This window comes from Anarhichas minor, unplaced genomic scaffold (genome assembly GCF_050575085.1).
Source record: "Anarhichas minor isolate MPS153535 unplaced genomic scaffold, ASM5057508v1 ptg000017l, whole genome shotgun sequence".
NCBI classification, from domain to species: domain Eukaryota; kingdom Metazoa; phylum Chordata; class Actinopteri; order Perciformes; family Anarhichadidae; genus Anarhichas; species Anarhichas minor.
In genome coordinates, this window is record NW_027466463.1 from 3,625,001 (window position 1) to 3,647,500 (window position 22,500).

Consider the following 22,500-nt stretch of genomic DNA (forward strand, 5'->3'; position numbering starts at 1 on the left):
ACCCCTCTAACGCCTACCTCCCACACAGGTGAGTTCACTCCAGCCATCTGTCCCTGTGACGTGATCCTGATGCAAATGCTGTAAAAAGCATCAGCGTAGTGTGAAGTGTTTCATGATTTTAAGGCTAGAATCCAGGGGTTTACAAAATGTTCTTTGTTCCAACTGTCAGCAGTACAATTGTGGAAATAGTATAATAATAATTATATGTATGGTGTTTTCATGACTTTCAGCTTTCATTTTATACTTGGATTTAGCTATAGTTGATATAAAGTTGACAACAATAATGCACTTTACCTTATTTTGTTTCAAGCTTTTTTTTTCTTATCAATAAGATGTGAAGAAAAATGTCATTGCATAAACTCTGGCATTTAAATCCAAAACCAAAGCCAGTCCCTTTTGTATGGAATATGATGCATATAGGGCAGTATTTATATCATTTCATGATGGTGGTCTTTGTTTTTGCTCTCTGGTCTACAGCAAACACGTCCCCTCGACAAGTGTCTGGGATGGAGCGTGAACGAAAGGTCAGCATGCGACTGCACCGCGGCGCTCCTGTCAATGTGTCATCGTCAGATCTAACAGGACGGCAGGACACGTCCCGCATGTCCACCTCACAGGTACAAGACACCCTGAAGACACACTTTGTCCCTTCTTTTAGTGTCTCTTAACCCACTAGCTTGAGCAGAAAGAGGAAACTTAGCAAAGATAAGTCCACCCCAGGCTAGGCTCGAAGAAGAAGCAGCTATGTTCTGAGTATGCAGGTGGTAGTTCTATTTCATCCTTACTGACCGCCAGAGGCAGTGCTTAACACTGGATATCTTCTCTCTCGCGCATGCGCAGGTCGAGTCTTTATATCAACAAAGTTACCTGTGACCTCGGATGACCCCCGTCATCTATAAGTTCTGTTGTCATCCTGAGATCAGTCCTTTTTCCTCTTCTCGCTACGCAGGCTAGCTACCATGGTAGCATAAGCTTAAACAAAGATGTGTCTACGATCAAAACATATTAGAGCTTGTCGCTGTAGCCTTGTGACCACCGGTCGGAGTTGCGGATATCTCGCCCTCCAAAGGCTGCGACAAGCTGTCCCTCTTAGGAGGGAATGGCGTGTTTCACAGTGCCCCGTGCCTGCTGTACTTGAGTTTCTACAGTCCCTCCTAGATAAGGGTCGGTCTCCCTCTACCCTTGGAGTATACATGGCCGCTATTTCGGGGCAGCATACTAAGGTCGACAATGGCACAGTAGAGAGCCACAGACTGGTGTCCCTCTTTCTAAAAAGGGGCTCTGCGATTGCGTCCCCCGAGCGCCCTGAAGGCCCCTGCATGAGAACTACCCTTGGTACTGGACACCCTATGCTTGCCTCCTTTTAAACCCCTGGCACAGGCGGAGGAGCCGAGATGGCTATCAGCCAAAGCGCTTTTTCTCCTTGCCATCACGTCAGCTAAACGTGTAGGCGAGCTGCATGCCCTGTCGGTGAATGAATCATGTCTGAGGTGGAACTCGGATGGCTTGGGTGTCACTTCGTGGCCTAATGCAGCATTTCTCCCAAAGGTGTTGACACGCTCACATATCAACCAGCCTATCCAGCTCGCGCAGTTTGACCCCCCCCCCCCCCCCCCCCCCATCAGGAGAGGAGAGGTCAAGGCTGCTGTGCCCAGTGCAGGCCCTCAGAGCTTTTGTGGAAGCCACTGCCTCCATGCGGCGGTCGGAGCAGCTCTTTGTCAGTTATGGTGGGACTAAGAAGGGCTGTGCTCCTTCAAAAACAGCACCTATCCCACTGGATAGTGGAGGCCATTGCCTATACATACAAGGCGAGCTACTGCGCTCAGCCATCCGGGGTGAAGGGCCACTCTACCAGGAGTGTCTCCACGTCATGGGCATCACCGAGCACATTCACCAAACACTACAGAGTTAACGTTGCCACCCCTCACCCACTGGGGAGGGTTCTTTGGCCAATTTACTCTGCCGGAGCTATACGAGGTAGTTACCGTGATTCCTCGTGACTCTGTTGATATAACTCATCCAGTGTTAAGCACTGCCTCTGGCGGTCGGTAAGGATGAAATAGAACGAAAGTTCCGAATGTAACTACGGTTCTATGAATCCTGGATGACCGCCAGAGGTCTTGGTCACTCGGAATCCCGTGAACTCGCGAGAAGATTCCGTAGGACTGATCTCAGGATGACACCGGAACTTATAGACGACGGGGGGTCATCCGAGGTCACAGCTGACTTTGTTGATATAAAGACTCGACCTGCGCATGCGCGAGACAGAAGATATCCAGTGTTAAGCACTGCCTCTGGCGGTCATCCAGGATTCATAGAACCGTAGTTACATTCGGAACTTTCGTTTTATAGTAACCAGTAGAAGTTAAAATTCCATTTTAAATTCATGAAACTTCCTGGAATATGAAGTCTACATTTCATAAGATCATTAGTTAGTCTCTGATTGGTGGAGACACTTGGTCACATGGTTTACAAAGACCCATGTGTAGTGCTTCGCACAGGACTCCGACCCCGAGCAGCAGCAGAAAGTCTCGGTACTTGTTTGTTTCAGTCTCCTGCTGTTATTCAGACAGTTTTCTCCAGTTCTGCTGTTGGTGTAGGATGTGGGTTCTGACTTGACATATTGGGCCTTCTCTCTCCCTTCCCCCAACCTCAGAATAGTATTCCCTACGAGCATCACGCCAAGTAGACGCTCGCCACGTCCTTGTGTGACGGCGGCAACACTGGGTGAGTCCTGTCCCTACAGCACCGGGGATGCATGGGTCCACATTCCAGTTCCACACTGGGCCATCTCCGAGTCCTGCGTTCAGCCCTGGTTCCAGCATTCTGTCACTTCCACATGTGGTGTGCTTGAGATTGGATCAGCAGCATTAACAGTTCATGTAGCTGTGCCTGGAATCAGGGGTGAACACCAGTCATTCAGCAGTGAGCTGTGAATGAAACGTGGCCTGAGCGAACAGTTGTTGATGTCATATTGCACTAAGCCATCACATCCACTTGGCTGTTGATGACATCATAGCCAGCCCATGTGTCATTGAACAGTCGGATGCTATTTGTTTTCTGAGCAGGAGGGTCCTCTGAGAACTGGAGTGGAGAATGCATCACGGTGCAGAGTCTGAGAATGTGACTCCCTCTTTGCCTCCTCTGGTTTGACGTATTGGCCCTTTAATCAGCTCTGTGGCTTGTTGCTTGCGCGGTTGCTGTGATGCTTGATGGCCTCCAGCTATAGAATCCAAAAGCAATGTGCCTACCCACACCCAGCCCTCCAGCCTTGCTTGATGCAGTTCACTGTTCTTTCGCCTGCACATTTCTCCCTCCCTGGTCTTTCACACTAAACACCTGCATGATATGAAGCTACTTATTTGGAAGTCAGCATTCAGCTTTGTCCCAGCTATGGCTGAAAGCATGTTATCAGTTGTCCAGACGGGGAACGGGTCGGTCTCACATGAGTCTATCACACAAAGACCGTGTCAGGATGTACTGTGGGTTTGTTGCTGGAATAAAACACTCGCAACAAACCTCCACACGACTACCAGGACGAAGACAGCCAGTGTATTTGTCCAACAGCTGAATCCCCTCATGGGCAACAACAACCCGTACCTTCAGGTGGAGCTGGTGTCACAGCCTCTGCTTTATTTCACTGTACTTTCCAGGCTTCGGGGGCGAGTCATGAACCTGAATGTTATGCATTGCCCAGGCAGAAAAACACCTCCTTCACTTCTGTGTCCAGGGCAAGAACAATTCAGTTTAATTCACTTTTCTAAAATGAAGTACATTATTTTAAGATGCACATTTTTCAAAAGCTGCTTTGTATGTATTTTATTTTTAAACCCAGCCCTCATTTTACTTGAAATGAGAGAAGAAAATGTATTATGTACAATATGTACAATTATACGAGTATGTATTATTTCTATTTCATCCAGTTCATTTTGAAAACTGACAATAAATATTGTTGAGATATGATTCAGCTAAACTTTCTTTGATTTGACGTCAGTTGTTGACTACATACAGACGCTGATACAACTGCTCGGCTACTTCACTACATATGGAACTAAATCATAGAACAAGTTGGACATTATTGTGATGATCCGGACCTTTAATGAGGAAACTCTAACTGGACCTCGCTGAATCGAGTTCATGCTGTAGAGCATAAGTATCAGAGTTCCCACAGTGCACAGTGAGGTCCAATCATCAGTTGTTCTCATGGATTTCACATCCTTAAACTGTGATGACACTCTGTTGTATAGTTCCAGTACATTTCCTGGATAGTGTACCGTGGCTCTCGGGTTCTAACAGTCTGCCAAATCAGCAGTTTCCACTAAACATAGTGGTCGATGAAGAAATTGAGCAGCTTCTCCCTCTCGTTGTCTGCTGGAAGTGAATCCTGCCTCTGGAATGCATCCCTGAGTGTCTGCTAGCATGAACTCATGGTGTTCTTATGTGCTTCATTAAACTGGTAAAAAATAATAATACATGTAGTGTATTTGTGAAAAATTATGAAATAGCTATAACTTTGTGATTGTGTTTAGGCCAGCAGAGAAGGCTTAGCTGGCTCTGACGGCCCGCCACTGGCCACTGATCATCGCACTCTTTGACTCTTTTTACTCCCTGTTTTCATTTCCTACATTGTTGCCCGATGCTGTAAGTCCTCTGGGATCTTGTTCCTTTCATCGGCAGTACTAAAGCATATTTCTCTTTATGATGGTATGAAATTGTCCCCTCACTGTCCAATTAGAAGATTTAAAAGAAGTTGAAAGGTATTGTTCAGTGCTGGAAGATATTGGGACGTTGTAAGCCCCACGCAGCCATCCCTAGTGACATGCCTGCAGCTTCCTCAGTTTAGTGTGTCGTATTTGATAATAGAGCGTATGGACTGAACATGAGTATTATACGCTTCTCTGATTCTGTGGCTTGTGAATGCATTTAGACTGTAGATGTGTTAAAAGGCTACATTCATGTCGATGTAGAGCACACGTAGCTTGTTGTTGGTTTTGACCTCCTGCTTCCTGTACTGCGTTTCCTCTAGATGGTGTCCGCCGTACCGACTGCTGGCCTCCATCTCCTAGCTCCTCGATGAGCCCCCACAATGCACCCTGGCGGACCAAGCACCGTTCACTCAGAAGCAATCCGTCATACTAATACTACCATTCATTACCACAACCACAGTGAGCTTCTGGCTCGCCACAAACTGCTTTCTGACTGACTGCTCTCAGTTCTGTCGCCTCCTTCAGACGTCTACACTATCTCCCTCCCTCCCTTCCTGTTTCTGTGTGCTGGTCTGACCTACCAAAACATTAAACAGCGCCGGACCTCAGGACCCCGCCCCCCCACCACCAGATTGAATGGACAGTGCTTTGTCCAGGGCAAACATGGCCGCCAGTCTTTTCTAGGACACTGACTAATGAAACAACAGTTGAGGTTCCTTCCTCTGCCCAAACGTGTGTCCTCGATGGCCCTACATTTCCACCGTCACTGTCTGCTAGTTCATACCTGATCAATAAAACCCTTTCTTTCTTTCGTGCAGTAAAGTGTATGAATCTGAAGCAGCAGCTCTTCATTTTCTATAAATATATACATGTATGGGTAGTTTTTTGGGGTGGGATGCTTTTCACTGGTATTTGCAGGTTTCATTCCCTCATTTTTCCTGTTTTCAGTTCTCATCCCCACTGATGGCTCTCTTCAGTAACTATATAGCCATGTGTATTAAATAAAAAGAAAGTACTTCTTTGCATGTTTTAGAGGTGAGTCTTCAGCGTCAGGTGTGTGAGGCTCGAGTGCTAGTTAAACCCATGAAGCTACCAAACGTGTGCTTTGGTATCTTGGGTGCAGGAGGTCTGTGTATTCACCATTAGTTGGCAGGATGTTGTGTCTGTTCACCTCCAGGCCCTGGTGTCTTGTCCGATGAGCCCTGTTCTTCTAGTGTTCTGTGCACTTTATGTGGGCGGGAGGGGGGCATCATCTGACATGTTGGACCAGGTGTTCATTCACTGTGTACAGAAAACATTCTCATTTTTCTTCTATCATTTTGAAGCTGTGAATAACGTGTAATATTGATGTGTAAATGTGAGCTCATCTGTAGGGATGGGTCTGAACAGGACTTCTGGGCTCGGTCCCATAATGAGTACTAGTCTCCTTCAGAGCCACGGGCTCGCTACAGAAAGCAGTGCACTGAATCTGAAAGACATTTTGTGTGACTGGCTTTGCTGTCACTGCTCTCAGTATTAGAGGTTCAGTGATCCGGCACCAGTGTGGCAAACTGCAATGCTGCCACGTCACTGAAAACGCATCCTTTGTGAATCCTGTTAAACAATTCCTGAAATGATTCTTTGTTGAGGGGGAAGCTGAACAAATGTTCACAGCAGCACAGTTTGTTTTTTTCTCTTTTTTTGTCCTTTCATAATTAAAACTGGTGACTCTTCTGGCTTTGATCACTTTGCCATGTCTATCGAACTGAAATGGTCGGTCATGGTTCATTCTGGCTGCTTATTCTCTTGTTTTGGATTTTGACCCTTGACCTCTTCGGTCAGTGCTGAACACCTAGTGAATTATGTAAGCGGCCAGATCAGCAAGATTCACTTTCTCACATTTATATTTGCCACTGTATTTGTGTACTTAAACTGTAAATAAATGAATTACTTGTATCTTGTTTGTGTCACTAAATAGTTCCTGTAGGAGCCATTAGTTATGCCTGTGTATTATATCTGTATATATTGGGAGCCTACCTCAGGTTGACCACGGGTGGCAGTGTGTATTAGTGTGGCAGGTAGTTGATATATGGGGCACAGGTGCAACAGACAGGTAATGATGCATGGGTGACGGGGAGGTCACACGTTTTTTACCGCAAGCCAGACACACCAGAGGGAGACCAGGAAGACAAGTTCTATCATATCATTATCTGTTAACTCTGATTAAACGGGAACCTCACCCAACAGTGAAAGAGTGGAATCTTTGTTGAAGCGAGTAAGGAACAGGATCTTCTCCCGCACCCAGCCGAGTGGCTAGTTGCTGGAATCCAGGTCTGATCCTGCTGTCTCCAAATAACACTGATCATTCAAGGAGTTGAAACAGCAGTGCAAAGATGAGTGTGATCACAGTCCAAAAGATGTAAGCCCGTCGCTGAATGTCAACAAATACGCCATTTAGTCACATGTCTCCACAGAAAATATATGTATTTATTTAAACAGTCATCACATGCCAGCTCTGTGTTCAACATTCGATAGAACAGATGGCATCACACCAACACATAACACAGCAGGTCCCAGTGTGACGGCAGTAAGCACACCTTCACAGAAGTAGTAAAGTCAACATAGTACATACATTCATCAGCGACTGGACAGAGACCAACAAGTCAAGTTTGTTCGAGTATCCCACAGACTGAAGTGTCAGGCAGCTGGAGGAAGTCTCCGAGTAGCTGAAAGAAACAAAGCGTTCCTTTAAGGTGCAGCAGTGCAGCTACAGCTACAGGATGAGATTCAGCTGCCAGTGTGCATGTTGAGCGCCCCAAATATTAAAGAAGCAGTGTGTGAGATTTAGTGGCACCTAGTGGTGAGGTTGCAGATTGCAACCAACTGAATACCCCCCCTCCCTTTACCAGCCTGTCGGAGAACTACGGTGGCCTTCAGGTGATGTAACAACATCTGTCTCCAGCTGGTGTTTGGTTTGTCCCTTCTATGGACACTTTATGCATCATTTCTCACAATAAATCCCCCTAATTCCTACACACTGGCCCTTTAAATAGTTGATTCTTACAACCACTGTTTCAATGTGAGTTGTCATCCTGTTGTGAAGAAATACCTTGATACATTCTGACATATATTCTTAACACAAGGTCCACTTTCTTGTTTTTTTTTCCCATCCTAGTGAAGGCAGTTTGTTAAGTTGTCATCAAGTGACGTAAGCATGGAGCTTCTGTCCCGCTGTGTTCACATAAGAAGGGAGGCGGTTGTAACCCTTCTTTGTCTGAGGAAAGGAGACCAGCAGGAGCATCACAGAGAGACTCCCTAACCTGACTCCAGCAGAGCTTAGCACATATCTCTGCTGGTACAACCAAAGACAGTTACAGTAGATCATATGTTGAGGATGGAGCAAACCCCATGTGGTGACGAAGGTGTGGTTGAAAGCTTGAGAAAAAGCCAGTAAGTGGACCTTGAGTCGTGTTTTTTTAGTCAACTTATCTGAAATCTTTAAGGTGGAGTAGCTTGAGTCCCGAATGGAGAAAACAGGATGCATCTGTGAATAACCCTGCTGAGAAAAGCTACACAAAACTGGAAGTGAATGTCGTTGTTCTGAACTGCGATGTGTGTCTGAGCCGAGAGTAGAACAGACAAGATGTATCTGGTACCAGTACGGTGGGACATTTTCATACCCAAAGGAACAGTCGTGTACAGAATATGATCAGAATGTTGCATGGGAACCAATTCAGGCAAAACCACTTCCTCATAATGAAGTTCTTCATCACTCTGCTTATATAGAATATATCCGGAAATATAATTATTCACATTTATTTGTTAATTTAATTCTGTATATTAGTACTATTTTTGCATATATATTGCTCTATTTTAGTCTGCATATTTGAACTAATTTATTTATTCATATCCCTTTATTATTAAAATGAACCAATACATGTGAAAATAAATGAAAATGCTTGTAATTATTTTATATTTTGACGTGTGCTGTCATATTTCCACATTTATTCTTTGATTTATATTACTTTATATTTGCTTATTTATTCTTTGAATTATTCCTCTTTATATTTCCAGATTTATTTCCTTTTTCTTTTACAGATGTATTCTTTTTCATGGCACTCCATTGGCCCTATAAAGAGCCCTCTTCTCTTCCCCTGTGTAATCTATACCCCCTCACTTTCTGTGTGCCTCCATCCTCTTGGTGCAAAGTGATCACTCGTCTTATTCTTCATAGCGATGTGTTCTCTATGCCCTGTTCTCCCCCATCTCCTTCACCATCATCACCTCCTCCCCTGCCTCCAGAGCACTTTCTTTTTTCTTTGGCTCCTCTTCAGCTACATGGTCTTCCTCACCCTCCACCCCACAGTTCAGCCCCTCCTTCTCTGCAGCAGTGACCGCCATCTCCATCTTAGTATCTGGATGCTCCTTTCTCCTCCTGAGGCAGAGGAAGTTACCCAGGGCGATGACGATGGCTGACAGCGTGACCTCGCAGCCCGCCAGCAGAAAGATGTGCATGTACTGATGGGTGGCATCCAAGAGGCGACCTGGTGGAGAGTACGAGGATATCAGCGTGAGTACTGGTTAGTGGTGAATGGTTCTGAACACGCTGGACTCATGAAGTGACCCAGATACTACAGGGAGAATATTGAGAAGGCTGAGAAGCAACAATAAACTTTTCTTTAGTGGACATTTGTGTCATTATTATTATAATCATTTCTCATTCCAGGTAAAGAACACTCATTATGCAACATTTGTTAGATTACATTCTTTTAAATCAGGTAAAACTATTTAATAAAAAAATTTAAAGGTGGGAAAATTACATAATAAAAATGTGATGTACATAACAAACACATTTATTGTGTATTTTTGGCATGCCTGGCTACTTTACTTAAAGGGACCTAGTTTACTGTAAAAAGAGACTGTGACATCGATTAATCCCAACCGGTCAACTCTTTGTCAAAAATGGCCTTGCGAGGTTCAAAGCTGATATAAAACGGTGATTGGTGCGTTGAGCCATTATCAACCCATGAAACATCAGCTCTGGTGTGTTTCATCACAGAACAGTCATATTGTTTAGTTCAGTGTGCAGGAAGGCTCCTCTTACAAAAATCGGAATATTTTTGTTCAAATTTGGCAAATCTCAAAATGATGATTCTTAAGATAACGTTGTTTACGATTTGACACTTTATCAATCCATGGGATTGAATGAAGTATTCCACTGTCTCACACGTTCTCATGCATTCCCTCCATGCTCTGACCTGCTGCAGGAGGTCCCAGCAGTACAGCAATAGCTTCCATCAGTAGAACCAGGCCTAAGGCGCTGGAGAACTTCTCCGTCCCGACAATGTTCATGAGGACCTCGAACTGCAGCGCCCCCACCATGCCATAGGACATACCAAAGAAGATACAGAAGACCACCAGACCTGGATAGTCCTTCGCCTGCACGAAGAGGAACAGAAGATTCCTGATCATGGTTTACAGAGGACATACATGTGATGAAGCTACAGACATACAGAGACCTATTCTAACTACACCAGTCTGACCTACAGTATTCATGATTTATAGAGGTCATACACCTGATGAAGTATTGTTACCTGTGATCCTATGATGTCGGTGAACCCGTTGAAGAGCATAGCGAAGCTCAACAGGTAGACGATTCTAGGCCGAACGCACTTCAAGCCCGCTATGAGTCCTGATGCTGGCCGAGCAAACATGTCAACAAATCCCAAGATGGTGAGCAGCAATGCGGACGTTGTGTCCTCATAGCCCAGGCCTTTGGCATAGCTGACCACAAACACAGGGGGCACAAACAAGCCCAGCACCATAATAGACGCTGCTATGGTATAGATGAGGAAACCCCTGTCCTTGAACACGCTGAAGTCCAACAGTTTCTTCTTTGGCTGGGGCTTCTTCTCCTCTGCAGCCACGGGAATGCTTTCCTCCAGCTTCTTAGGGGGCAACAGGGGCCTCATGAGGGCCCCGCAGGCACAACAGTTGAGGAGTATGCCTCCTAGTATGAGGAACCCACCCCTCCAGCCGTACTTATACTGGAGAACCTGCCCCAGTGGGGAGAGGCAGCACAGCGCCACAGGGCTGCCCGCTGCTGCCAGGCCATTGGCCAGAGGACGTTTCTCACTGAAGTAGCGATTCAGCATTATGAGGGACGGCTGGAAGTTCAATGCCAGACCCAGACCTAAGGAGAGATAGACCGGCAGCGTTACTTGTTATTACCACTGTGTAACAAAGATGAGTTCTCATCCGTCTCTGCATGAGGTTTGGTGTGAAGATGAACCAGGAGAGCACAGAAACGTCTTGAGACAGGAAGCCTCTGTTGTTGTTTTGTAACAAAGGGCGACAGTAAACCAGACTTACTTTGCAGTCCTTGTTTCATCTCATTAATATTTTGGCTGTTATATACAATCAATATATTGTAGAAATATAGCTTTTAATACTTTAACTCAGTCCATACCAAAAAGTATAATTGAATAAAGTCTTTGGCTCAACATGGAAAAGTAAAGTGTGATTGCCTCGTGAAAGGTTCTGTGTATAAAGAGGACGACATGGAGAATGTTGCTATTCCTAGAGTCTTATGGTGTTGGAATGAAGTTCATCCTGAGCGTGGCGTTGGAGAATAAATCATATTGTCATAAAAATCAAACGTTTTTTCCTGTGCTCAGGAAAGCACAGGAAAGTCCATAAGACCGGTGGGCTGCAGAGCACCATCTGGTGGGCTGCAGGGGTACTGTCAAATGGTTCGAATTCTTTTTTTTTGTTGGTAAATTTAGAAAGCTAGTTATTTTTATATCTAAATGTGCTTAAGAATTCCCATAAATACATTTTTAAAAACTCAAATTATAATGCATAATTTCAATGACCAGTTATGTTTGAATATCATAGAGTCGTGTTTTGCCCCTGTTGGCTTGCTTCTTCTTTAAGATAAAAAAGGTGATGTGGGAGACAACCCTGCACCAGCAAAAGCTCAACCATGTGTGATGAAGAAATATGATGTTGAATACATTATATTTGGATTCATAATAGCAACGCAGCGATGGGTGAGAGTAAGCAGAATTTTAATTTTGGTCATTACAGAACACATATTTACAGCCTAGGTTATTTTTTCTCTGTTTTCTGTGAGCCCTTGGTCTGGACCACCGCGAATGCTGACCTGGTGGTGGGACTAGAGTAAAGCTTGGGGGGGCTCAGGTTCATCCCCTGAGGAGCATGAATGTACTCAGTGAAGTCACAGGGCAATCTGACCATCACTTTGCATATCTCTTGTGCACCTATGATGTTGCCCAGATGGTGGCACTATAGAGGAATGGTCAGGGATGCACCAACAATATCAATGTTCCTCATCAGATTTCAATGGCAACTCTGGAGAGTAGCTGTCAAGAGATGCTGCTGTGGACCAGCACGAATGGAGAGAGAGACTAACAAATGATTACAGGGGCAACACGTTGCAATATTAGCAGCATGTTACTATATTTAGTGGCAGCTGATCACCATCTGATTTGTTTTGTACCTGTGATGACTCCAGCGCAGAGGTAGATGTGAATGATACTGGTGGCAAAGGAGGCCAGAATCATTCCCAGCGAGGCAAAGAGCCCTCCAACCATCATCACCGGTCGACAGCCGAACCTGTTCACCAACACACTGCACACAGGGCCTGGAAAAAACCCACAATCAGTCCGTAAGCAAACTGTGCACACACACACACGCGTAGTACGGTATTAACAGTGCATCCCTATCCTGCTCTACCTGTCCCATACAGCATGGCGAGCAGTATTGATGAGATCCAGGCCGTGTCACTGTAGCCGACATCGAACTCTCGGATCAGCTCCTTGAAGAAGACGCTGATGGCCTTGGGGAAAGCGTAGGAGAAGCCAGTGACGACGAAGCCGCCGGCCAACACCGCCCAACCCCAGCCGCCATCCGGGGCCTTCACCCCGGGAGGTCCATCGTCCACCACTGCCCCTCCCATGATGCTCTCTGGATGCTCTGTCGAGTTCAGTGGCTATAAACACTGTGGTAAACAGACACAGACTTATCCTTGAACTTGTTCTTATGACCTTTATTTTGAGAATTACTTCAGACCGTAGTCACGTTTCATGTTTCCTACGGTTTAAAACTAGGAGGTCAAACCATATGTCCATGTGTGTGTGGTTGTTACTTCATCAGTGCAGGGCAGTGCATTATATATTGGTCATCCAGCTGCTGTTGTTAGAACTACTTACTGTACACAATGTATTTCTTTAACACATTTAAAACATGAGCTGACCAAAGTGCAAATATAGGCAGAATAAAGCAGGTCAACAGAGCAGAACAACAAAAACATGCATGAACTCAGGCACAGAAGATCGATGAGTAGCCTAATGCAACAGCTAATAGACAACCATTTAGTAGTCGCACATAAGTACACTCAGAAGCCAAGTGTTTGGTGTCAGGGCTGCAGTTTGTGGGAGAGAGTGTGAGCCCCTCTTTAAAGACTGTGTTGTGGTCAGTGCAGTGAAGGGTGTAAATATGAGAACATGGCATGTTAACAGCTTGTCAGGATGGATAAAGCTTCCTCTTCAGCCAGAACAAACACACACAGACACATGCACGCACACACACACACACACACACACACACACACACACACACACACACACACACACACGTATACACACATTTCCTCCTCAGCCCTTGATCTCTGCTGTTTCTCCTCACTTGTTTCTCATACATTGTGCTCCGACAATGGTGTTGAAAGTGTCAGGTCTGTGTAGTCCAGTGGCGTGAAACTGTTTGTTTTCTCTGCTATATTTGACCATATTACGTTACTATGATCACAATAAGTCCGTCTTTTATCTGTAACCTCTTATCCTTAGAGCGTTGACAGTGCTGTATTTGCTGAAGGCGAAATGTGCATCAAAATACATTTTGAGATGAAATAGTGTGGTGCTGCAGAGATGTTCATAGAGACTTAAGAAAACATCTTTGTTTGGAACAGAACCCACAGAAATCACACCGTAATCACTTTCATATCTTTTTCAATGAAAATGAGAGTAATGGTGTAAAAACGATCATTCCCTTTAATATCGCAAATCCTATCGCAATTACAATATCAGTCAAAGTAATCGTAATTACATATTTTTTCAAAATTGTTTAGCCCTACTTCTCATGGATGACATCTGGGATGCTTTTCTAAGGACAGTTCTTAGAATAACATTTCTTTTTACAATTAACACTAGAAATGATGAAGGCAAGCTGGTACAAACTGTAAACCATACTGTGGTGTTACATTCTGACCTCTTTACTAAAGATTTCATTTTTTCTCTTTAAAAATGAACTAAAACACTGTCAATGAGTAAGACCTTCGGTAGATAATAATGAGAATAAATAGGACACAACATTTGAACCAAACCCTCTAAACTAAAAAGAACTCTGGTTTAAATCAGCACTACTACGCTTAGAGGGAACCATCTAACCCCCGTCAGTCTTGAAAGAGGTCACCCCCCAACCCCACACACACCCCCACCTTTCTCAAATGACTTCCCAAACGATCAAATGATGAACATCAGAGAACATCACAATTTGGTGTGACAAAGTTCAGTGAGATGAGACAGTGAATGGGAAGTGAAATGCAGTGTGACTGCACCCACTGGTCCTCTGAACCCTGCTCTGTCCACACACACACACATTTCCTGTCTGTTCACCAGATGCCTCAGAGTTCCTCAAACCTTTGCCAGGCACCCGACTCTACTCCACCCTGCACTCTGGTTCTCTCCTCACCCACACCTGTCACCAGATCCCTCAGTTAGCCCAGGCACACACATCCCACTATTTCACCTTTGCTCTGCTAGGTTGTCAATATTGCGTTCCAGACATTCCTGCCTGTTGCACTTGGTTCCTGTTCCCCTGTAAACCTGTATTTTAGACCTGCTGCCGGTGTAGGATCTGTCTTCATCTCACGTCAATCATTTTTATTGTAGCCAAATGTCAGTCAAGCAGACAGACCAACACTCAATCTTTGTTTTGACCAACTTCCTGCCAATTTAACCATCACTGCCCCGAATAAAACTAGTGGACTGAAAAAGCAATTGTTACCAAAAGTTTTAATTTGTATTTGCAATATTAATAGTTTATATAATAAAAGATTGATATGATGGGTTGGGCCCATGTATCGATACATTATAGCCATGCTAAATATTGTGATGCTGTATTACCCACTGACCTGAGCAAATATAGTTTAAATCAAAGGTGCAAGATCCAAGATTGGGAGCATTTCGATCGCCTCTCAACAGCTCGTAGCTAACAGGCCAAATGTTAAATGCAGCTCCTTTAAAGCTAGTTTTACTGATATTATCTTTTTGTTGAAAATGTTGATTTTCAAACCCCATTTTCTTTTAATTCAGAATGTCCAGTTCCCTCTGCCCTGCAGCCATTGGCACTTGTAAACCTCCTGTTGGCCGGTGGAGGCCTCAGACAGACGTGTTTACCTCTGTGACACATGGCGTCACCAGGCCCTCTTTTTTACCTGCTATGGGAGGTTCACACTACTCCCACTAGTCGCCACAACAGCCAGTAAGAATCAGGAGTACTGCCAACTACCTTTCTCGAATCCCCCTTCCACAGGCCCACACACACATCATACACACTTTCCAAGAATGCAGTGTGACCCATGCAGCATTGTGTCAGGAGGCCCACGTATCAGCACCACACTAAAATAAGACCCTTACATTCCGCCCGGCACACACACACTGATATGCAGATGAAAGGCACTTGGACGTTAGCCTGCATTGTGTGATAGAATGGACACAGTAAAACAAAGGTGACAATCTAACCCTGCCTGACAACACCATCAGTTTTGAGCATCTAACATATTTCTATAATGAATGCAACACTCTGCCGTAAGATTCAACTAAACCTTGTTGTGGGTTGTAATGTTCTGCTCTCTGTGAAATTGTCTTGTGGAGCTTTAACAGCGGTTACAACACTACATGACTTTTTCGATCAGAACATGATCTGGCTAAGTTGCTCAAGTCCAGCTCAACTTCAACTGTTTCTATACAATTGCCACTGGAGTGCCACAGCTGCAGATCTTCACATCATCCTCACCGTAATCAGTCTTGTGTGGACGTGTGCTGTTTTGTGTTTCAAACTGTGCAAAGAAGCTATTGAGGTTATTTAGCAGAGAGATGTTGCTGTCGCAGATCTGTGGCATGGGTTTGTAGTCCGTAAGGGTCTGAATGCCCTGCCACAGGCTCCGTGTATCTCTGCTGTCTTTAAAGTGACTGGTTATCTTATTTGAATATTCCTGTTTTGCTTCCCTGATGCCGTGGGACAGGTCGGCTCTCGCTCTTCTCAGGCCAGTTTCATCCCCGGCTCTGAAGGCGTTGTTTCTGGCCCTCAGCAGCCGATGCACTTCCCCTGTCAGCCATGGCTTCTGGTTAGCCCGAGTGATGATGGTTTTTATATGGGTCACATCATCAATGCACTTACTAATGTAAGAAGTAACAGTGTCTGTGTACTCCTCAATGTCTGTGTGATTGTTGTATGTGGCTGCCTGCTTAAACATTCCCCAGTCTGTTGTGTCAAAGCAGTCTTGGAGAGCGGAGGAGGCCCCCTCTGGCCACACCCGTACCTGCTTCAGAACCGGTCCGGAGACTTTCACTCTTGGTCTGTATGCTGGCATTAGTAGGACGGTGATGTGGTCAGAGAGTCCTATGTGGGGTAGGGGTGAGGCCTTGTACGCTCCTTTGTGAGTAGTGTAAACCAGATCCAAAGTGTTTTCCCCTCTTGTTGGGAAATCAACATGCTGATGTAGTTTTGGAAGGACAGTCTTAAGGTTAGCATGATTGAAATCTCCAGCGAGGATGGTGAAGCCGTCTGGGTGAGCTGTCTGTTGTTCACTGATGGCCTGATACAGTTCACAAAGTGCCGCACTTCTGTCACTGTTGTTGGGGGTGGGAGGGATGTAAACAACGACGAGCAGAATCGCTGTCAATTCCCTCGGCAGATAGAAAGGACGGCACCTTATGATCATAAACTCCGCCAGTGGTGAGCAGTGTTTACATACCACAACAGCGTCCCGACACCATGCATCAACAATATACTATAGTATATATAATATATGTATATATATATATATATATATATATATATATAAATATATATATATATATATATATACATATATACATATATTATATATAGCTTTTTATAACAAAGATTAAAATCTTTAACAACAACGTTTATTAAAGTAAACGAGGTGTACATGACTATAGCTTATAGCTTATAGCACGTGCCTGAGGCTCCGGTCATACACACACATGATCATGTCGACAGCTCCTGACATCATCAGCCTCCGATATGCAGCCGAGCACGTAGGCAGAGCTGCTGCTGCATCTCTACCAGCACAGCCGTAGAAGGAGGTTTCATCACAGCGGCTTCATCAGGAAGCGAGCGGCCTGTCAGACATCCACCCCGATAACTTTGGTGGTTTGGTGCCTTGTTCGTTGATTAGATTGATGTCAAATAACTATGTCCGTTTCGGTATTATTCTGTATTTTATAGCCTTCCGGTCTCTACACTAGTCACAGAACAGTGAGCGTAGCTACAGACCTGTCACCCTGAGCAAGAAGTACACGTTTAATAGAAAGCGCGTAGAGTTTTATAAAGAAACGTTTGGTCCCGCTGAGGAGAAAGTCCATTCCTACTTGTTTTATGGCCGCATTACACACCTAAACTATAGTGCTACTTGTTGAGGCGGGTTCGCTTCTCATCCATGGTCACGGTGTAACGCGACGGTCAGACAGATGTGGGGACAGATGTTGAGGCGATGCGTGCGGACAGACCCTGGTGGCCTATGTGAGGACCGAGCCGTAGGTCTCTACAAGCCTCCCAGCAGACTGTATAAGCCTGATCCGAGAAGGTCCAGTTCGACTGACCATCAGGCGACATCAGCAACAATAACATGCTTTAATAGCTTACACTGTCCAGAGGCTGAGCATCTCTAATACATGTATTATAATACTAATTCATACATTACTATACTACTCTTTACTCACATCAACCTGTTACTCTGAACATCAGACTATAGGGTAACACGGGGAATAGAGTCAAAGAGGGCTCGGACTAATATAAACAAGAACCATTGATTCATTTTATAAAGAAGTAATCACACGGGACTCTACCTGCTGAGATGCTGTCTCCCTCCTTCAGACGCGCTTCTACATTACCGCGTGAGCGCGCCTCCGTCGCTGGCTTTATGGTATACGGCGGCGCGCGGGAACCATCATGTATCGCTGTAGCTGGGGAACAATTTGACAGACGGACGGTTGCCATGGAAACATTTGCATCACACAGGAACGAGCCAGGTTTTAGTTGAGCCGGGCTCGTTTTATGACATTGTAGCTAGCGTCCAGAAGAGCTCTTTGTGTGACTACTGTATGGAGACGTACTAAGTCTGCAGAGACCACTGCTACAAAGGCTAGCCAAAGCTACTGTATTATGGTAAGGTAACTAAGCTAAATGTTTGTTAATACACAACTTTATTGACCTCGGTCAACGTGGCAGTGTCGCATCCCCGTTACTTACCGTACTACCGTTACAAATAGATTCACGTTCAACGTGAGAGCCTTTATTATGAGGTGTTTTGTGTGATCTCTTTTCATTCATTTGGCCAAATGTCCAATGTTTCTACTGCTCACCGCTTCTTTAGATTAGATTCGACTGTCATCTCAGATGGAGATCCTCTGATCTAAAGCTCTAGTTATGGATTGATGGACCTTTTATCTTATGATTTATAAATCATGAATACAAATTAAAAACATTTACATTTGTTCTCAGAATCCAGTATTACAAGACAAAAACTTGGTAATATCCATTCACCAACTTCACCATGATGTTACAGAACCAATGTTGCTACAGGAGACAAGATGACTAATAGCATGAATACTACGTGTTGCAGTGCATGATGATATTGTGGCTCCTAGGTGTATCCCAGTTCCAGCATGCACTCAGACGGGGACAGTGGGCTGGGAGGCCTGGAGGCCCAGCTGGCCAGTAAAGAGAAGGAGTGGAAGGAGCTCTTGGCTACAAGGGATCATCAGCTAGAGAGTTCCCTCAATAAGGCCCAGGAGGAGTGTTTCTCCCTGAGGTACTGCTCTGCGTCCACCTCACATCAGAAAGCAGTAAATATGACTGTGCACCTCAGCTTTTAGCTGGAATATTCCTTTAGAAATGTAGGATTTGAGGATGTTCCCCAGTCTCTGACTTTCACAGGAACAATACCAATAGTTGTGTGGATTATTGTCAGGGTGCAACACAATTATTTCCCCTTTCACTTAATCTGTTGATTATTTAGAAGTTAATTGATTCATCTTTCAGTATATGAAATATCAGAAAATGGAAAAAAAAACATTGTCCATCACAATTGTCCCAAGCCTAATGGGACGTCTTCAAAGTCGCTTTTTTTTATTTGACCAATGCAAAACCCAAATATATGCAGTTTACAATGATATACAACTGAGAAAAGCAGCAAACCCTTATTTAACAATAATGTTTAGCATAATTGCTTGATAAAATACTGAAAAGATTCATTGATAACCAAATAAATGTTCTGCCTATCAACCGACCCATCAGTCGTATCAGCCTAGTCTTCCGCCATGTCTTCTCTATGTGCCTATCTAGTCTGTGGAGTGTGAGACTCTTCTCTGTCTTTGGATGGAAAGTGTTTTGTCTCTTGATTTTGTGTAAAACAGAGTTTAGTTGTAATGAAATAGAATTAGAATTGCTTCACCTGCTGAAGTGTTGTGTGTGAAAGGATGATGACATAACAACAGGTAGAATATTTTAACTCTTACCCCAAGTGAGAAAAGAACACATTTCCTCACCTACATGTAATGATATCTATGCATGCAGATAGCTTATTTGCACAGGCTTTGAAATGTGTGTCAGAGATATCGACCTCCAGCCCAATACAATGGAGGTCTGTGGATTATCAAGAGTAACCAGGACATTGTATCTGGAAAGACGCATTGCTATAGCATGCTATTGAAATGTTTAAATGTCATTGTCAATGGCGTGAGCACCACAAGCTAAATTCTATCCTCCACTGTAGTGGGGTGGAGGCAGGAATGTCAGAGAGATATCTCACAGTCTGAACAAACACAAGCTCAAACACTGGGCTTCATGCAAGACACACTCATACCAACACATTTGTTCTTAAGCTAACGAGGATTTGTGTCTTTGACCTTATTTTTTAGGTACAAACAAAATTCTTGAGGGGTTCAGACATTTTATATATTATATATATGCATCTATTTTTTTAGCTACTTTTATGCACATACAATTTCAATAGTTGTTTATTTTCGCTTATCTTTTTGAACCATTGTTGTCCTTGATTTATCTGTATTTCTGTCTGTCTAAATGAAGACTTGGACTTCATGCAAAACATTTTCATATTCTCACCCTAAATCTCTCTTTTACTGTGAGCTTTGCTGGTGCGAGCATTTCAAGATGAACTTCTCTCTTGATTTATTCCCTCAGTAAACATTGTAAACATGAGTTTATGGTCTCAATCTCTAGTTTCAAGTCTTCTTCAATACAGCATGATGTTCATTTAGTAACTTATGGTCCATTTCGAGTCAGACAGACCATAAAGCAGGGGATGCTTTCCCCAGCCTCACCTGATGCTTCCTGTCTGTCATCAAGTCATTGATCCACTGACAGGAGGGGATGGACACAGTGAGCTTATAATAGAGGACTTCTGGTATGAAGCCTGTTGCCCAGTCTGCTAAACAAGCTGGAGGTGTTGCCTCGATCTACAATTCTATTTTCAATATAACCTCCAATCTGGATATTAGATTCAGACAATGTACATCAAATATGAAATGCTTTGTCCAGGGTAACAGACTCATTAACGCTAACTGCGCTAGCTGCATTTGAAAAAGTTGCTGCACCGCAGACATTAACAACTACATTGATAACAATGGATTTGAGGGCGCAAAAGACGTGGCATGTATCCCAGTCCTTATCTGAAGAAATTAATAGTTTATTCCTCTTTTTCTCTATTCAAGGCATCGTTTCAAACTACTTGCCTTGAAAAGAGAAAAAGAGAAGCAAACTATTTATTTGGAGTATTAAGTATCTTTTGCCTGGATGTGCACACGCTTGGTCCCTCTTCCACAGATAGAAGTTGGACAGCGCTGTGTGTGCGATGGCTTTAATGACACACAAATAGCATACAGCTTTCACTTACTGTCCAGCCAGCCATCTTGGATTTTGAGGTTGGAGTTTGTGAGGTTCTGCCGACTTTCCGAGGTGGAAATCTGACTTCAGGGGGCTTTCAAGTTGAAATTCTGACTTCCACATTGAAATGGAATGCCCCATTAGCTTCTAAACCAACCACCTGCCTCCTCCTACAAGCTAAACTTTTTAAAGATCGTTGGTCATTTCCTAAAATGCAGAATGTACTTCATTTGTCATTTACAAATAGCTCTGTCCCCACGTGCCTTAAGTCTGCTGTGGTTCAACTTTTACTTCAGAAGCACACCTGTAGATCCATGGTCTCTGGATAAGAATCGACCAGGTTCTAACCCACATATTTAAGAGTGATCTTTTTGAACCTTTTCAGTCTGCTCTCAGGTGCTTTCACTGCTCTCCACTGAAGCTGCACTTACTGAAGTGGTGAAAGAACGTGTGCTTACTATGGATTCAGATTCCACATCAGTGCTTCTATTACTGGATCTCATTGCCGTTTTTGATACCATTGATCATTGTACACTCGTAGACCGACTGGAAAATCAATTTGCCGTCTCTGGCCTGGCTCCCGCCTGGTTAAAGTCGTACCTATCTGAGAGAACTCAGTGTGCTCCTTTCATCCAGACTGAACGTTTCCTTTTTTAGTCCTAAAAGTGACTTGACTTTACTTACATGAAGTGATGTCAGTCTTTTTGAGTAAAGTGATGGCCTATGAATTCTTTTGTAACGCTTCATTTGTCAGAGAACGTTACCAGAAACTCAGGGAAGATTTCGAGTTCAACCTGGCCATCCTGGATGAACGAGACAGAGAGCTGGAGAGATCCGACGTCCTGACGGCCAGAGCTCTGACTGTGGAGCATGACAGGTACTCTTCATCTCGCTCTGCTCAATCCAAACTCATGTGTAACATGAAGATGACAGTGAAATGGAAAAAATAGGAACATATTTGCATGTAAAATAGCAGTAGAAGAAGTACTTAAGAAAATGTATGAAAAATCTATTCAAAACTAAAATATAAAATACTCAAATATATACATGCAATATATGATAAATGAAAAGAAATGAGAATGTGAGAAACAACATAACTCAAGAATTGACAATTTGACCTAAATGTCTAATAGAACAAATTATTTTGGACAGACATGGATGTAAAGTGCTACTTGGTGCTACTGGTTGACTTTTTGCTTGTGTTCTTTGTATGGAAAGTGTTCCGGTCATGGGAAATACACTTCAAATCAAGTGTATTATTGTCATTATTATTGATATTATTATCATTAACAAATTATGAAATTGTCATGGATTAATTGTGTGTTGATTGATTTCAGCAGAAGCAATAATCCAGTGCTTTATGCATTTCATTAAAGAGTGTACAGTAACGTCCCCAGGAGACACAGCGGCTATCTAGATGGACTGATACTGAAATACTGGTGTTATTTGCAGGCAGGGGGAGCTGAACCGGCTCCGTGTGCAGGTCTCTGAGCTGGAGAAGCAGAGAGCCACAGAGACTGAGGAGAGGCAGGAGCAGCTCAGTAGAAGTCGTCTGCAGCTGGACGAGCTCAAGCGGTGAGTC

At 44.0% G+C, this 22,500-nt stretch overlaps 3 protein-coding genes across 6 annotated transcripts in view; 2 read left to right on the top strand and 1 right to left on the bottom strand.

Moving 5' to 3' along the window:
* The window catches only part of csnk1db (casein kinase 1, delta b), a 15,301-nt gene extending 8,660 nt beyond the window's left edge, over positions 1 to 6,641 (top strand). For 2 of the 4 annotated variants that reach the window (XM_076092999.1, XM_076093002.1), the window contains 4 exons: positions 1 to 28; positions 478 to 617; positions 2,662 to 2,727; positions 5,027 to 6,641. The exon at positions 1 to 28 is cut by the window's left edge and continues 141 nt beyond it. In XM_076092999.1, the coding sequence (XP_075949114.1) occupies positions 1 to 28; positions 478 to 617; positions 2,662 to 2,712 (219 nt within the window). In that variant the 3' untranslated portion in view covers positions 2,713 to 2,727; positions 5,027 to 6,641. Of the gene's footprint in view, positions 29 to 477; positions 618 to 2,656; positions 2,728 to 5,026 lie in introns of all 4 variants that reach the window. The other 2 variants (XM_076093001.1, XM_076093000.1) reach the window with 2 other exon arrangements.
* A 509-nt stretch (positions 6,642 to 7,150) lies between these two features.
* On the bottom strand, positions 7,151 to 17,923 carry slc16a3b (solute carrier family 16 member 3b). Its single transcript, XM_076092998.1, has 6 exons — positions 17,861 to 17,923; positions 12,444 to 12,708; positions 12,208 to 12,351; positions 10,280 to 10,878; positions 9,944 to 10,124; positions 7,151 to 9,229 (listed from the first exon to the last, which is right to left on the bottom strand). Exons 2-6 carry the CDS (start codon positions 12,664 to 12,666, stop codon positions 8,931 to 8,933), a joined length of 1,446 nt encoding a protein of 481 aa, XP_075949113.1. The 5' UTR covers positions 12,667 to 12,708; positions 17,861 to 17,923; the 3' UTR covers positions 7,151 to 8,930.
* The window catches only part of ccdc57 (coiled-coil domain containing 57), a 31,362-nt gene continuing 25,864 nt past the window's right edge, over positions 17,003 to 22,500 (top strand). The window contains exons 1-5 of the mRNA XM_076092745.1: positions 17,003 to 17,050; positions 18,139 to 18,179; positions 18,673 to 18,825; positions 21,673 to 21,795; positions 22,371 to 22,493. Of these exons, the coding sequence (XP_075948860.1) occupies positions 17,003 to 17,050; positions 18,139 to 18,179; positions 18,673 to 18,825; positions 21,673 to 21,795; positions 22,371 to 22,493 (488 nt within the window). The remainder of the gene's footprint in view (positions 17,051 to 18,138; positions 18,180 to 18,672; positions 18,826 to 21,672; positions 21,796 to 22,370; positions 22,494 to 22,500) is intronic.